Source organism: Neoarius graeffei, chromosome 2 (genome assembly GCF_027579695.1).
Source record: "Neoarius graeffei isolate fNeoGra1 chromosome 2, fNeoGra1.pri, whole genome shotgun sequence".
Taxonomy (NCBI): Eukaryota; Metazoa; Chordata; class Actinopteri; order Siluriformes; family Ariidae; genus Neoarius; species Neoarius graeffei.
The window spans coordinates 67,391,797-67,407,071 of record NC_083570.1 but is presented as its reverse complement, the minus strand read 5'-3'; the positions used below and the strand labels follow the sequence as shown (position 1 = coordinate 67,407,071).

Below are 15,275 nucleotides of genomic sequence, written 5' to 3'. Positions count from 1 at the left end.
CCACACCAACAGGATGACTCGGGCCCTGTCCACACGGCAGCGGATTCAGGTGAATCTGATAATTGTTTATCGTTTTGGCCTGGCGTCCACACGGGACCGGCGTTTTGGGTGACCCAAAACGAAATCTTTTGAGAACGAGTTCCAGAGTGGAAAAAAATCTGGCAACGGAGCCGTTGCGAAGTCATCTGGATGAGTAGAATGGATTTGTTTACGATGACGTCACAACCACATGACTAGAACAAGCAGCACTCTCGCACGCATCATTCGTAACAACAGAAATTGAAATTGTTTACACATTAACCTGACTGACCTGCCAGACAGACAATTTGCACCTGCTTTGATGAACAGAAAGTACAGCCTTCCACACAAAGCAACAGTTACCTGACTATAATGGAGGCCGAGGGGAAAAGGGTCAGAAGACCCTTCAACAGACTGTTTTGTATGAACCACTGCATTGCATTCACTTTTGTATACAGCTTTTCTTTTAAATAAACAAGTAACTGAACCATTTCTTGAATTTCTTTTTTTATTGGATAAGACTGCTTTTCAAAATGTTCACACACAATATAAAAAGTTATATAAATTATATAAAAATGCTTTTCAAAATGTTCACACACAATAAGAAAATTAAGTTATATAAAACTATGCACACTAATAAAACTAATTTGTACACACAGAAGGCACGATTTCCTCGCGTAGTCGCAGCCATCTTCTTGTTGTTGTGTGTTTGTTCCTGTGAGTGCTTCACGCCGGGTAGAAGAAGGGGTTTATGCGTGTAACAGATGTTGTGTTGTTCACCAGTCTTTTTATTCTGAAGAAATGAGACACAAATGCACTGCTGAGGATGGGCTGCAAACGTCCAGTGGCATTGGCGCTTACATTTCCAAAACGAACTGAAAGAGGCCAGCACCTCGTTCCCATAACTACCCGCGCTCTTAAAGGGCCAGCGCAGAATTTCCCCACCACTACACACAATGGCAAGTGGAAAAAAATAAACCCGTTACATGCGCATGCGTCCTACTTCTTCTATTGTTCTGGTGTCTCCGATGGGACCGTCTTACAGCGCACGTAGAGGTGTGGCATGTGTATTGCATCGTTTTCAGCAAGCGTTGCGTTTCCATATGGACCTGATATTTTACTGATCCGTTGCCCATGTGGACGCGATTATTTTTTTTACCCGCTAAAAAAAAAATCTCGTTGCCGTTGTCGTGTGGATGTAGCCTCAGTGACACCTTAGATGAGCTTTTCATCCATGAGAGGATAAATACCTGATGCTCCCTACTAGTCAGACAGAACTGAAGAAGCCTTTCGGATGAGAGGTGAAAGGTCTTCAAGCAAGTCCAGTTGCTCTCTTTTACCACCCACAGTTCATGTGTATGTTGATAAATGCAAATCACCTGCAAATTATTAGGTGTATGCATGACATAGCTGATTTGCATTTAGTGATGCCCACAAAACTCCATAAAAGGCAAAGCTCACAGCACTGAAATGAGGAGTAAATGGCAAAAAAAGCAACATGGTGCCATCCAGGCGGCGTCTTTCTCAGAGAAAGCCTTGTTTATTTCAGCAAGACAATTCCAAACTGTATTCTGCACGTATTACAACTGCATGGCTCTGTAGTAAGAGTCTAGGTGCTAAACTGGCGTGCCTGCAGTCCAGACCTGTCTACCAGTAAAAACATTTGGTGCATTGTGAAGTGCAAAATACGACAAAGGAGACCCTGAACTGTTGAATAGGTGAAATTGTATATCAGGCAAGATGCAGCAATTGGTCTCAGTTTCAAAACATTTGCAGAGTGGTGTTAAATTTTCAATGAAATACAGGGTTTCCATGATTTGCAAGTCATTGCATTCTGTTTTTATTTACGTTTTACAGTGTCTCAACTTTTGGAATTGGTGCTGTTTGTATCCATCTTGATAAATGAGGCCTAATGACTTTATTTTAAAAAAAATTATATATGAAAACCGCTGTAGCTCAGTTTCTGCAAGTTGCTGGAGGAAAAGAACTTGTCCCTTTTTTTTTAATTGATTCACTGAGCTATGAATTGAATTTGCAGCTTACAGACTCTCAACATATTAAAGCTCAAGAGAGCTAGTCATCAAGTCATTTTCTTAATTACTCAACAGGAATAAAATTCCTGTTGTGCTCAAGCTTTTAATGCCCAGTAAAGATTTGCTCACTCCTAGAGTCATTTACTGTCACTAAGAGAAGTTTTAAATTTGTCCTTTTTTTTTTAATGAAGCTGTCATTCACAGTAGTATCAGAAAATAATTTAAATATGAGCAACATGAGAGAATTTGACAACAGAAGGAGAAATTTAGAAATTAACATTAGTCATTGTGTTTAAAGGTAGCACCTTACACAACCTGTCTGATAAACGGCATTTACTGGGACCCACACACTCCGAGGTTACTGCGACGCCTGGATGCACAGAAGCTTATGAGACCTTCAAAATCTTCGTCCGCAGTGACCAAAGGCTGGCCCACCCTGCCACACAAGTGAGATTTTGTTCAACATCGATAGTTTTCCTCAGTTACAGGACATCATTTTGTGGTGCAAGATGTTATTTGCAAGATGTTCGATTTTAAATTATGTTGGGACATCACTAGACCTTTATGATTGGGGGGGTTGAGCAACCACTGGGGAAGCTAAGGGCATGCTTCCCCCTTATGGATAAAAATTAACCTTGGAATGTCTGTCATTACTTTTAGAGTAAAGAGCATAAGGCCTTGCAGTAGATCACACTGTAATTTCTACTGATCACAGGCTACAGATATAAATGCTACCCATCAGCCAAAAGAATATCCCTTTTCTTAGACAAGTTACTGGTTCTGGGCGGCACGGTGGTGTAGTGGTTAGCGCGGTCTCCTCACAGCAAGAAGGTTCGGGTTTGAGCCCCGTGGCTGGCGAGAGCCTTTCTGTGTGGAGTTTGCATGTTCTCTCCGGGTGCTCCGGTTTCCCCCACAGTCCAAAGACATGCAGGTTAGGTTAACTGGTGACTCTAAATTGGCCGTAGGTGTGAATGTGAGTGTGAATGGTTGTCTGTGTCTATGTGTTAGCCCTGTGATGACCTGGCGACTTGTCCAGGGTGTACCCCGCCTTTTGCCCGTAGTCAGCTGGGATAGGCTCCAGCTTGCCTGCGACCCTGTAGAACAGGATAAAGCGGCTACAGATAATGAGATGAGATGAAGTTACTGGCTCTAAGAGTGTTTGTTTACACAGCCAACAGGTTGTTCAAGCTTGGTTCAACCAGAAAGTGCAACTTCTCAGCACAAGTCTGCAAGATCCTTTAAATTGTTGATAAAATAGTAATTAAATGACAAAGTCTCACTTGATGGCTAGAAACCTTACATTGCACCCCCCCCTTTTTTATTACTATTATTATTTTTATTTATTTATTTTTTTAAACCCATAAACCTTCATCAGACCTGCTCCTTCTGGCCTGCTGTCAGTCGTCCCCCCCCCCCCCCCCCCCCCCCCCCCCAAAAAAAAAAAAATCACTTGCTCATATTAAAATAATTCAACCAAAATAATCCCAAACTCCATGTGCGAGTAATAAATAATTCAGTTATATATAATTGATTGAACCTGCAACGTTTTCTGAACAGACAGGTCTTTCACACTTAACAAATGTTGCATTGATGCTGAAGATAGAGATGTAAAAAAAATATAAATAAATGGTTTGTGGAACGTTTTGTGTAGCTGTGCTTCGGACTAAGCTAAGATGTAGTGGAAAGATATTCAGAACTGTTAGTTGTTGTTTTTTTTTTTCCCTTTTCTTTATCAATCCTTGCCAGGTTCTTGGCGATCTGTGACATTTCTGCAGATACAGGAGGTTCCATTGAATTCATGGCGGAGTGCACAACCATTGAGAAGCCCTTTTGCATATATGATGCCAACCAGCACATAGACCATGATAGGTACGATTGTGACAGGCAGTGCTGTTCAAAAACAAGAGGAAGTACTGAATATTTAAAATAAATAAATAAAAATAATGAAAGCATTGTGGTTTCTTCTCTGCTCTTTGTAGTGTGGAAGGAAATGGCATTCTCATGTGCTCCATTGATAACTTGCCGGCCCAGCTTCCCATTGAGGCGACTGAGTATTTTGGTAATCGCGTATTCCCCTACATTTGGGAAATGGTAAGACTTAGCAATTTTGGGTAAGTAATAATCAGCTTCCTTATCAGATTGCTTTTCTTTGGGAGAAGACTGCACTGGATACAAGAAAGTTTGGTTCAGTCACTTAAACTGTTGTTGTTCAGTTCGTTTTTCATCTTGTGTTCTTTATATCCTAAGCTTCAGTCCGATGCAACAAGACCACTTGATGAAGAGAATTTCTCTCCACAAGTCAGAGATGTAAGTCTGTCAGATGTGTCCCAATGTCCTTTTATCTAGCCTGAGTTCATGTGTGTCTGTTCATAACTCTGTGTGACGAGTGTATTTTCTCATTTTTTTTTATTTTTTGCATACCCATATGAGTATTTGCTTAATTAATTAACTACTTTTATAATAGCTTTAAGACCTCTAGCCTGAGAGTTATTCCTTAACTTGATCTGCTTCTCTCTAATTCTGTCTCTGTTGAGTTACTGACTGGTGTAAGACTGTAAATGCATTTCTATACTTTGATCATATGTTGATCTCATTCAAGGCTATAATAACATCTAATGGGAAGTTGACTCCTAAGTTTGAGTACATTCAGAAGTTAAGAGAGAAAAGGTAAGAAATGTTCTATGATGAAACTTTTATATAAGGTCAGTCTGTCATATATTACCATTTAAGCGAAGTATCAAATGCTTTGAATGTGAAAATGCTTTGAAAACAACACAATTCATTTATTTTGGACACATCTCTAAAGAGACTGAGAACAGAATTCCTATGGAAACAGCACTTATTTTAGGTGATAATACTCTCCTTTTCATTCATTTCATGCTATTGTGTTGCGTATCCCCTTTAATTGCTTTTAAACCTTGTCTAGTGACCTAAACTTAAAGAATAGGTTATCCATACAGTATAAGTAGCTTAGCTCTGCTCAATGTTTTGTCTAGTGAGTTAATTTTTTGATGATTCTCAAGACTTGAACTCTTTGACATGGTGTATTTTTGATACACGGGTTACTTTACGTTCACGCCAAACGCAGTGAGCGCATCAAAATGACCTTTAATTTTCTAGGTGAGTCAGTGTCTCTCTGCAACAAGATCCTTGGCAGCACATCTTAGGCCATGAGGGTGTCAGGATAACATTGAAATTCAGGCAACTTTTTGATAACGACCTATGAGGTGGTTTACTGACAACCACTCAGAATCTGGAAGTGCTCCGCTCTAAAGAATCCTAGAGAACGTAGTCATGCAAATTTTAGTTCCATTCTAACTGTTCCCAAGTGGCTTGCCATGGAGGAGAAATTGATATTTGTGGTGGTAGGTCCTCATTATTGATGTTTGCATACAGGAACACAAAGGGGGGGGGATGGACCAAGGTATTGGAAACTGTAGGTGTTTCAAGTGAGCTGGTGAAGTGCATAATATATTTTGTGAAAATAGGTGGGGCTTGTATGCTAATTAGTGCCATAACATGCAAAGGAGTGTTGGCTGTTTACTTACGAGAAATGATACGTATGTTGGTTATGTTAAAATGAAAGCAGTCAGGGTATTGTTAACTACATTTTTTTTTTTAAATGGGTTATTTAAATTTTATTTTTATTAAGATAATGGCTGACATGTGCTTTTAGTTTCTGGCCCTTTTAAATAAAGGTTGCAAAATTAAGCATTCCAAATGAACTTGTAGCTGCGAATTTCATCTATGTCACAGAGCGTCAGTGAGTTTGCCAGCATTGTTGGCAGGGCAGCCAGAGCGAAATTTGATGCTCTCTCCAAGTTTGGTGTGAACATAGGGTTATTGCCCTGGTGAAGGGCATAACAAGACACTCGATTCAGTGAAGTCAACTCAGAAAATAACTTCTGCCTGTACACAGGATTGCACATAAAACCCATTGGACCTTTTTTTGGGGTGTGTGAGAAAAATGTTAGGTAATCCTAACAGTTGTGGTCTTTACACAGCAGGGGTTTTATTTAATTTTATTATCTTCTTTTTGTTCGATTAATTTAGATGCATTTTTTTCAAACTGTTTTTGTCATGAGTACTTTCACACAGAACATGAATATTACACAATGAAAAAGCACAGGGGTTTTTTCCACAGCAAAGTTGATTTTTCTGTGCTTTTGCAACGTAAGTGCATCAACCAATCACATTTGTGTGGAATGGACGTCACAGGGTGAGATAGGAAACAGCCAGAGGTGGGTAGTAACATAGACATATAAACATAGACGCCGCATTGAGCTGGGTGGCCCATTGCTGGGATACATCAGAGTGTCTGCCATATTTGATGCGGCAACTCTTCCCCGTAAACCAATGCAAGTAAATGGACTGAACTTCATAAAGCCCCTTTCTACAATAATATTTAACTCGATGCCTTTTATTCACCCATTAAGACACACACGTATATATTTGGGAAACAAACAGGCATCAAAACAACATGTATAACTTTTAATGTGATGGTTATAAATAGTGTGCGAAATACCCTGTACACTGCAAACTAGCGATAGATAGCTCAGGTAAGCTAATCAGTCAGCATACCGTAACAAGCTACCAAAACCTGAGGCCACAATAACCAACCTACAAGACTGAATATGATAAATGATGGAAATAGTGGAAAAACTGGAAATGGTGAATGAAAATAAAAATGTACTGTTTTATTTATTGAGTCACCACACAGACCTACTCTCGTTGAATAAAGTGAGCTGAATGACCGCCAAACTGAGTTCGGCCAGGTTCTAACGTCATACCAAAACAAAATACATCACTGATTCCTTCACATTCAGAAAGGTTAAAAACATTCATCATACGTTCAAAAACGTTCATCATAGTGTGGCACTGTATTATCTAAGGGTGTTTTCACACTTGGTCCCTTTCAGCCATCTAACCGAACTCAGATCGATGACTCAGCATTTTTTGCACATATGTGAACACTCCAACCGTACCCAGACCCCTTTAAAGCGAACCGAACTGAGACCACCTCAGGAGGTGGTCTCAGTACGGTTCACTAAAAATCAACGGTACGGTTCGCCTAATCTGCGCATTGTGAACAAAAAGCGCACCGGGTTCACTTCGCCTTTTTCACTGTAGTTTAACCTTCTTCGTTTGCCGTAGTTGGTCATGTGACTGTAGCAGGGAAACTCAACTTCCTTTTGGAACTTACCACAGCCGCTGGAATAAATGTATTTTCCTTAATCCGCACTATTTTGATCAAAGAATACAGCAGGGCAAGCATGGCAGCAGACGTTTTGATTCAAGAGAAAATTACCCAGAATTCCGTGCACTGGGGGTCTGAGGGCTCTAGAGGACCTGGTGTGAACAGAAAGAGGACTGAGGCCCCATCAAAGCTTAACTGGACCAGAAAGAAAACCCAGTCCTCTTTGTAATAAATTCATAGTGTGAACACACAAAGAACGGTGTTCTTTTTCTGTTGGTCCACTTTTTGGTCCACTTAAAGAGGACTGAGTCTGGTTCCTTTAAAGGGGACCAGGTGTGAAAACACCCTAATTCTCACTGCTTATAACTATACACCTACCCGGTGGAGATGAGCTGGGAAACTGAAGACTGAAGGAACAGCTCCCTCTCTGATCCTGACTGTCTGACCTGTTCTGTCAAAATCCTCCGTTCTGAAGTGTTCACTGCAGAGTATGGATGACGGAGTAGCAGAAAACCCTTCCCGTCGCACAGCTGTCTCCCACTGCTTTTTCATGGCTTTATTTTTGGGAAACCTACATAGTATGTGAAAAGTTAGCTAAGCAACTAAGTCAGCGTAGTTACGAAGGAAATACTTCGTTGTTTGGAGACAAGTTTCACCGAGCGGCTATTATGCGCGAGACTTCACATTAGCCACAAAGTCAGAAAAATCTGTTTGTAAAATTGCGTTATAATGACCAAATACAATGAAAAGTATTTTTCCAGTCTCACCTGTGAAAGGTAATCCCATGTGATCTCGTTTGGACGGTAAACCTGTTGGTACAGTTAAACGCAGCACATGAATGAGGCATCTTTATTCTCGGCTACTGTGTAGACGCTATACCGGAGACGGTTGAAGAATCTCCACTTTGCCACATCCAATATGGCGGCGAGGATGACGTATGATTCTATGCAAAATGCGGCGTCTGTTTATATGTCTATGGGTAGTAAAGGCAAGGCAAGTTTATTTATATAGCACATTTCATACACAATGGCAGTTCAATGTGCTTTACAGAAGTAAAAACAAAACAGTAAACAATAGAGAATAAAATTACATAAAATAATTTTATTTTTATTCTAATATATAATATTATATAAAATAAAGCGTTAGGTTTACTCTGTTTAGGGTGACCAGACGTCCCGGGGACAGTCCCGATTTGGGGTTGTGTGTCCAGAGTCCCGACAAAAGTCTGTCGGGACACGGTTATGTCCCGGTTTTCGCCACTCGTGACGTTTGCGACTGAGCAGCGTGGGAATCATTAGCGGAGAAATGTCTACATTTACTATTTTGATGAATTGACAGGAATCGTAAACTTTCCTGGTTACTGCCCCCTGGCCCTGTGGCATGGGTGTTTATTTAGCCACATTATTCCAGACAACAGAACGTGTTGCCATGCAACAATAAAATAAACATTAACTGGCGCGAATGTTCCTTGTCTAGCAGCCAGCAGCAGTAATGCCGCAGCAATTATGCCGAAAAGAAACTGTACCTTTTCTAAAGATTTACAGGGCACCTACCCCTTCCTCCGAGAGGTGCAGAACAATGCGCATGAAGCCGACTGCACACACTGTAAGTGCTTTGTTCTTGTACTGAGTTGGGTAGCCTATGCTGCAAATGCTGTGGGCTCCTGTGGGGGTTTTCCTCGTGCTGTCGCCCCTCTCCTCCTTTACTGCTGTTTTATTTGAGTGTATATTTATGGAAGCCGCGAGAGGCCCTTCATATAATCTTTTTTTATTCACCTTGTTATCCCGAGATAACGACATAATTAATTCAGGATCTCGAAAATAACACAACTAATTCGAGATCTCGAGAAAACAAAACCGTTATTTTGAGATCTCGAGAAAACAAAACAATTATTTCATGATCTCAGCTGGATCACTGTCTCTCCGTCGGTAGAGACAAAGCCGGGCCAGTCTTCTACGGAGGTGCCACGGACTAATTTTGAAATTATCCCTTATTAAAAGACTTAATGCAATCTCTCCCTGTGTCAACCCCTGATCAAAATATTGCCTTATTAGGTGATCGATTATTCCAGACATTCTAATGACCAAAGTTGTGTCTATACAGAATGAGAAACAGCCCCAAAGTCAGCGCACCTGAATGAACCATTTCTCAGCTGTTTACTCGAGATCATGAAATAACGGTTTTGTTTTCTCGAGATCTCGAATTAGTTGTGTTTTCTCGAGATCCTGAATTAATTATGCCATTATCTCTGGATAACAAGGTGAATTAAAAAAAAAAGGATTATATGAAGGGCCTCTTGCGGCTTCCGTAGTATATATTCTCAAATCACTTGTCTTTTTTTTTTTGTTTGTTTCTGTTTAACATACCATTCTGACAGTTTGGCCATATTGCTGTGTTGAACAGCTTGTTGCACCTTCCATTAAAGTGTTCACTTTTGTACACATCTTGCTTTATTCATTCAGTTGTGGGGAATGGTTAGTAAGGTTGATTCTGGCCTAGGCTATGTTGAGGTCACATATCTACTTTTTAAGTTCATGCTATAGTGCATACAATTTTAGAGATACAGCCTACATGTGCATATGCATTCTCCTTGGTGTTCTCACAAACAGGTGGAATAAATCAGTTTAAATTTGGCCTATGGACATAGCCTGGCCTATTCTCAGCCATTACAAAATCTGTTGTCTGACCATAATTTAACTGATCTGTATACCACCATGCTACTAGATAACAAAATGCCTGTTTGTTTTATTTCATGTGAGATGTTGATAAATGTGAGCTTCAACAAAATGATAAGAGCACCTCTCTGAGTGTCACGTTTACGTAAAAAAAAAAAAGGTGTGCATGCACAAGCATGGTCGCGCGCAAAAGTGTCCCGGTTTCAGACTAGTGAAATCTGGTCACCCTTAGCCTGGGCCCGCCCATCCTAAGCGTGACGCAACACGAGGGCCTGTTGCGAGCTTAAAAATCGGGAACCAATCAACTTTGAGCATCTCCAACGGCCCTGGGTAGAGGCGTGTTCAAGGCACTGACGTAGTAGAACTGCGACCAGAAGCCATAGATTGTTTACAGAATCTATGCCGGAAGCGCTTCATTCACGCTTCCGCATCTATTACGCATAGATGCTGTATTGAAAGCATTCAACGGGAAGTTCTCATTGAAAACGGAGCAAAGAGCAGCCCTGGAGGTATTTATTGAAAGGAAGGACGTTTTCGCCTTGCTCCCGACCGGCTTCGGTAAGAGTTTAATCTACCAGTTAGCCCCGTCGCGTCACATGCGTCAGAGGAAAGCGTGATGTGATTGGTTTAAGCTTCGTCACAGCCTTTTCTGGCTTCGACCAGTAGCAAACTGAGGCATTTCAGGGAGGCGGGTCAACCACGGGCTCTGGGAAACGGTTGGGCTTAATATCTTGGCCAGACCACCCTCCCAATTTCAAAAAGAATGATAAAAACATTTAATAGATTAAACTTTAACTTCATTTGGAAGAACAAATGTCATTATATAGGTAAAGATGATCTAATCAAACCCTATGGTGAGGGAGGGGGAAATGCAATAGATTTTGACATCATGAACAGTGTACTAAAACTTAAATGGCTAAAGTCTTTTCTAAATAATAGTCACTCTATCTGGTATTACATACCCAACCTCATTTTCAATAAGCTCGGTGGAATTGACTTCCTATTAAAATGTGATTGAGTTAAATAAACTTCGTCAGACACTTTCTGACTTTCATCAACAGGTCCTCCTTTATTGGAAAATAATATTTAAGCATAATTTTACCCCTCATAATAGCCCAGTGTGGAATAATGGGTATATATTGGTTAATAGAAAATCTATTTTTATTGAGGAATGGTTTTCCAAAGGTGTGTGGCCTATTGCTCACTTTATGAATGATGGACAGATTTTACAACATGGTCATTTCTGTCAGAAATTTCAGATTCAATGTACAAAAAGAAAATACAACCAAATCGTAAAGGCTATTCCTGTACCAATCCGAACTATGGTGAAACAGGATATGGTGTACTCTGACATCTCTCCTAGACTGATGCCATGTACACACGTAGCCGGGTATTTTTAAAACCGAACATTCCCCCCCCCCTCCGTTTATAAAAATGTTTTATCCACACCACCTCGTCTTCGAAAAAAATCCCTTCCACACATAACCGAACATCTGCGTTTTCAATCACATTCATAAGCATTCCAAACCTGTAGATGGCATTATTTCCCCAAATCCTACCCCCTAATCACATCGCCTGTGCTCTTGGAGCAGTAGTTGGGCTTCTAAAATTAAACATGTAAATAGCACCTGCACAATAATTTAACGCTTTCAAGGCACTACTCCGATCCATTACTCTGTAGCTAGCCGCACACTACGCCGATTTTCAGCGTACTGAGCCAACTGAAGTCGCGAGTCAGGCGTAAAGACTAGTTTTCGATGGTACCGACTCATCTCACAGCCGATTCGAAAAACTAATCGGGAGCCAGACTGATCGGCGAGAGTCGCTAGCAATAGCCAATCATATCTTTCGCATATAACACGTGACATCATTAAATACAATTTCTAGCGCGAGAAATACATGTTGGTAGCACCTAATGCAGGTATATACTGTAATTCCATAGACTGAAGCTTTATCCATAGACACAGTGGGCTGGAAAGCCACTCTGCTCAAGTTGTGTGGCTGAATTCCAAATCGCTTTAACTCCCCTATATAAGTGCACTATTTAAGGTTGGAAATAATAGCTCATGCAGCCTAGATAGTGCGCTACATATTCCATGTTGTGTCATTTGTAATTCAGCCTGTAGCATCTTCAAGTGTTGGATTTAACAGTAACTATATCCAATAGCCAATCACAAAGCTATTAAGTTGTCAAGTGTCGCTTCAATCGCGACTGCACTCGTCAACAGTCGGGGGATATGTGCGTGCCCTGTCGGGAGTCGGCTCTGAAATGGGTCGGTTCGGTACCGCGTGGATCGCCGTAGTGTGCGGCTAGCTTAAGTCCATGCTTAATCTGGCTTCTGCAGTAAACAAAGGTCGCACGTTTGACGTCAGGGCAGATTTGTCATTTTTTTGGCGCAGATTGTGACGTTCTAAAACACAAAACTCCGGTTATCTCTGTCTACACGAAAAGGCATACACGGAGTTTTCAAAAATCTTCACTTTGCCCGGAGTTTTTTTAAATATTCGTTTTTGATGTGTTTTCATGTGGATGACAGGTCAAAACGTAGAAAAATATCTTCGATTTAGCAGATACCCGGCTACGTGTGGACGGGGTCTCAGACAACTTTGGATTGAAGGTGTCGAATTTTGTAATAAAAAGTGCGATAACAAATTTTTAAGACGTTCCTTACAAAATAATTGCTTTCCTAATTCTGTCAAAAGAGATTACATATTAAAAGATTTTGAAACAGTAGAAATTAAAAAGATTAGAACTAAATATCTCTCCTTTCTAATTCCCTTCAAAGCGAAAGAAATACAGTTCAAAATTTTGAATAGAATTTACCCAACCAAAGAATTTCTTAAGAAGAAATTTAAATTTGAAACTGGTAAATGTGTGTTTTGTGAAACAGAGGAGGAGGATTTGGAACATCTTTTCTTTCTATGTGATTTAATACAAAGATTTTGGATTGATTTTCAGGCTTGGCTACAGTCTAGGGGGATTCAGTTTGTCCCTTTATCCATTAAAGAAATTAAATTTGGAGTGTTTTTAAATAATAACAAAATTGAATATGGTATTAATAATTTACTACTTTTAGGTAAACACTTTATTCACAAATGTCGTTTTTTTAAAACTAAACCTTATGTTACACACTGGAAGAATGACCTCAAGCTTTTTGCCAAATCTTTAAAGTTAGTTGAAAATAAGGATGTTGGTTATTTTATATCCTTTTTGGATGACTTTGATTTACTCGATTAACATATGTAAAGATAGTTAAGTAGCCCCTTTCTTGTTCATATTTTTTACTTTATTGGTATGTGTGTGTTTTACTACTTTGATGTTTTTGGATCTGTATATATATGGTGCTCTATTTGTTTGTATTTTGAATGTTTTGGGAAATTTAAAAAAAAAAAAATCTTGGCCAGACCATTAGCTCGGAGAGCTTTGAAGTCGCGTTAGCCAGGCTAGGTCACCCTAGCTCTGTTACATTTTTCCAGTAAACTGTACTCGGGGTTCCCGCGGGTCCTTAAAAAGTCTTAAATACAACTTTCGGTTTTCAAGGCCTAAAAATGTCTTAAAATGTTTGGAATGACTGGAATTTTCGAAAGGGAGGTATTAAATTTAATATTGGACCGAACGAGTGAAATGTCTCCATCCGGTTTGGGGTATTTTTTTAACTGTAATTTTAAGTGACCAGCGCACCTTTTGGGTGCAGCATCGGTTCTGTGCATTCCGTAGAACAAGAGCTAACGCTAGGAGGCAGTGTGGTGAAGAGTGAGAGATGCGCAGGTAGCTTACGCGGGCGCTAGAAAGCATTGATAATTATGGGAAGATGTCTGTTTAACGACAAGTGGTTGGGGGATGACAAATACCCCCAAAATAAGGAGGAGAATCGTTTGCGATAAAAAGCGCTGGATCGCACAAATGTTTAAAGACGGTACCGCAGCGCTGGGGACACGCCCACTGGGAAACTGGCTTTCAAGCGCCCCGGAGTGAAACGCAGGGGGGTTCGCGCATGCGCACAAGAGTCAGGTGGAGAATGGAACTTATAGGAAATACTAATAATAATAATGATTAGCATAATTTTTTTACATAATTAACATTGTTTATTGTACTAAGTTTAATATATATAAACAACCTTTATTTCAAAACTCAGTTAAAAAGAACTACAGAAAATAATACAATAATTCTAAATATAGTACAATATAAATAATTTGTACAAAGTTTAGTTTTATTACTTATCGTCTACAACAGTGTTTTTAATATAATGAGAATAATATTAACAACCACTAATAATTAGTAGTAATGGTAATTATTATTAATCATTACTGCTTATGAATTAGTGATTAATAAGTACTAGGGATTATTAAATGTTATAACATTAAGTTATTAAAAATTATTACAAATAATTATTAAAAAGTAGTAACTGGTAGAATACAAACAAATACTCATGGATTATAGATAATTTAAAAAAAAATAGTGAACATTGATATAACTATACTACTAATAATGAACAATAATACTACTACACTGAGTGCAGAATTATTAGGCAAGTTGTATTTTTGAGGATTAGTTTTATTATTGAACAACAACTATGTTCTCAATCAACCAAAAAGACTCATAAATATCAAAGCTGAATATGTATGGAAGTTAGAGTGGGGCGTTTTTAGTTTTGGCCATTTTAGGAGAATATGTATGTGTTCAGGTAACTTTCACTGTGCAGAATTATTAGGCAACTTAATAAAAACCAAATATGTAGCCATTTCACTTATTTATTTTCACCAGGTACACTGATATGACAACTCCAGATTTGCAAATAAACATATCTGACATTCAAACACAAAACAAAAACAAATCAGTGACCAATATAGCCACCCTTCTTCATGAGGACGCTCAAAAGCCTTCCATCCATAGATTGTCAATTTCTTTATCTGTTCACGACCAACATTGTGTGCAGCAGCAACCACGGCCTCCCAGACGCTGTTCAGAGAGGTGTACTGTTTTCCCTCTTTGTAGACCTCACGTTTTATAATGGACCACAGGTTCTCTATGGGGTTTAGATCAGGTGAACAAGGGGGCCATGTCATTATTTTTTCACCTTTCAGACCTTTACTGGCTAGCCACGCAGTGGAGTATTTGGACGCATGAGATGGAGCATTATCCTGCATGAAAATCATGTTCTTGAAAGATGCTGACTTTTTCCTATACCACTGCTTGAAGAAGGTTTCTTCCAGGAACTGGCAGTAGGTCTGGGAGTTGAGTTTGAGTCCATCCTCAACTCGAAAAGGTCCAACAAGCTCGTCTTTGATGATACCAGCCCATAGCAGTACTCCACCTCCACCTTGCTGGCGTCTGAGTCGGAGTGGAGCTCT

The 15,275-nt window shown here is 39.7% G+C and overlaps 1 protein-coding gene across 2 annotated transcripts in view; it reads left to right on the top strand.

The window, feature by feature from the left end:
* Positions 1 to 15,275, top strand: part of aass (aminoadipate-semialdehyde synthase) — a 107,388-nt gene that overhangs the window by 47,867 nt on the left and 44,246 nt on the right. For both annotated transcript variants that reach the window (XM_060914770.1, XM_060914769.1), the window contains exons 9-13: positions 2,350 to 2,498; positions 3,798 to 3,920; positions 4,031 to 4,142; positions 4,299 to 4,358; positions 4,651 to 4,718. In XM_060914770.1, coding sequence (XP_060770753.1) covers positions 2,350 to 2,498; positions 3,798 to 3,920; positions 4,031 to 4,142; positions 4,299 to 4,358; positions 4,651 to 4,718 — 512 coding nt within the window. The remainder of the gene's footprint in view (positions 1 to 2,349; positions 2,499 to 3,797; positions 3,921 to 4,030; positions 4,143 to 4,298; positions 4,359 to 4,650; positions 4,719 to 15,275) is intronic.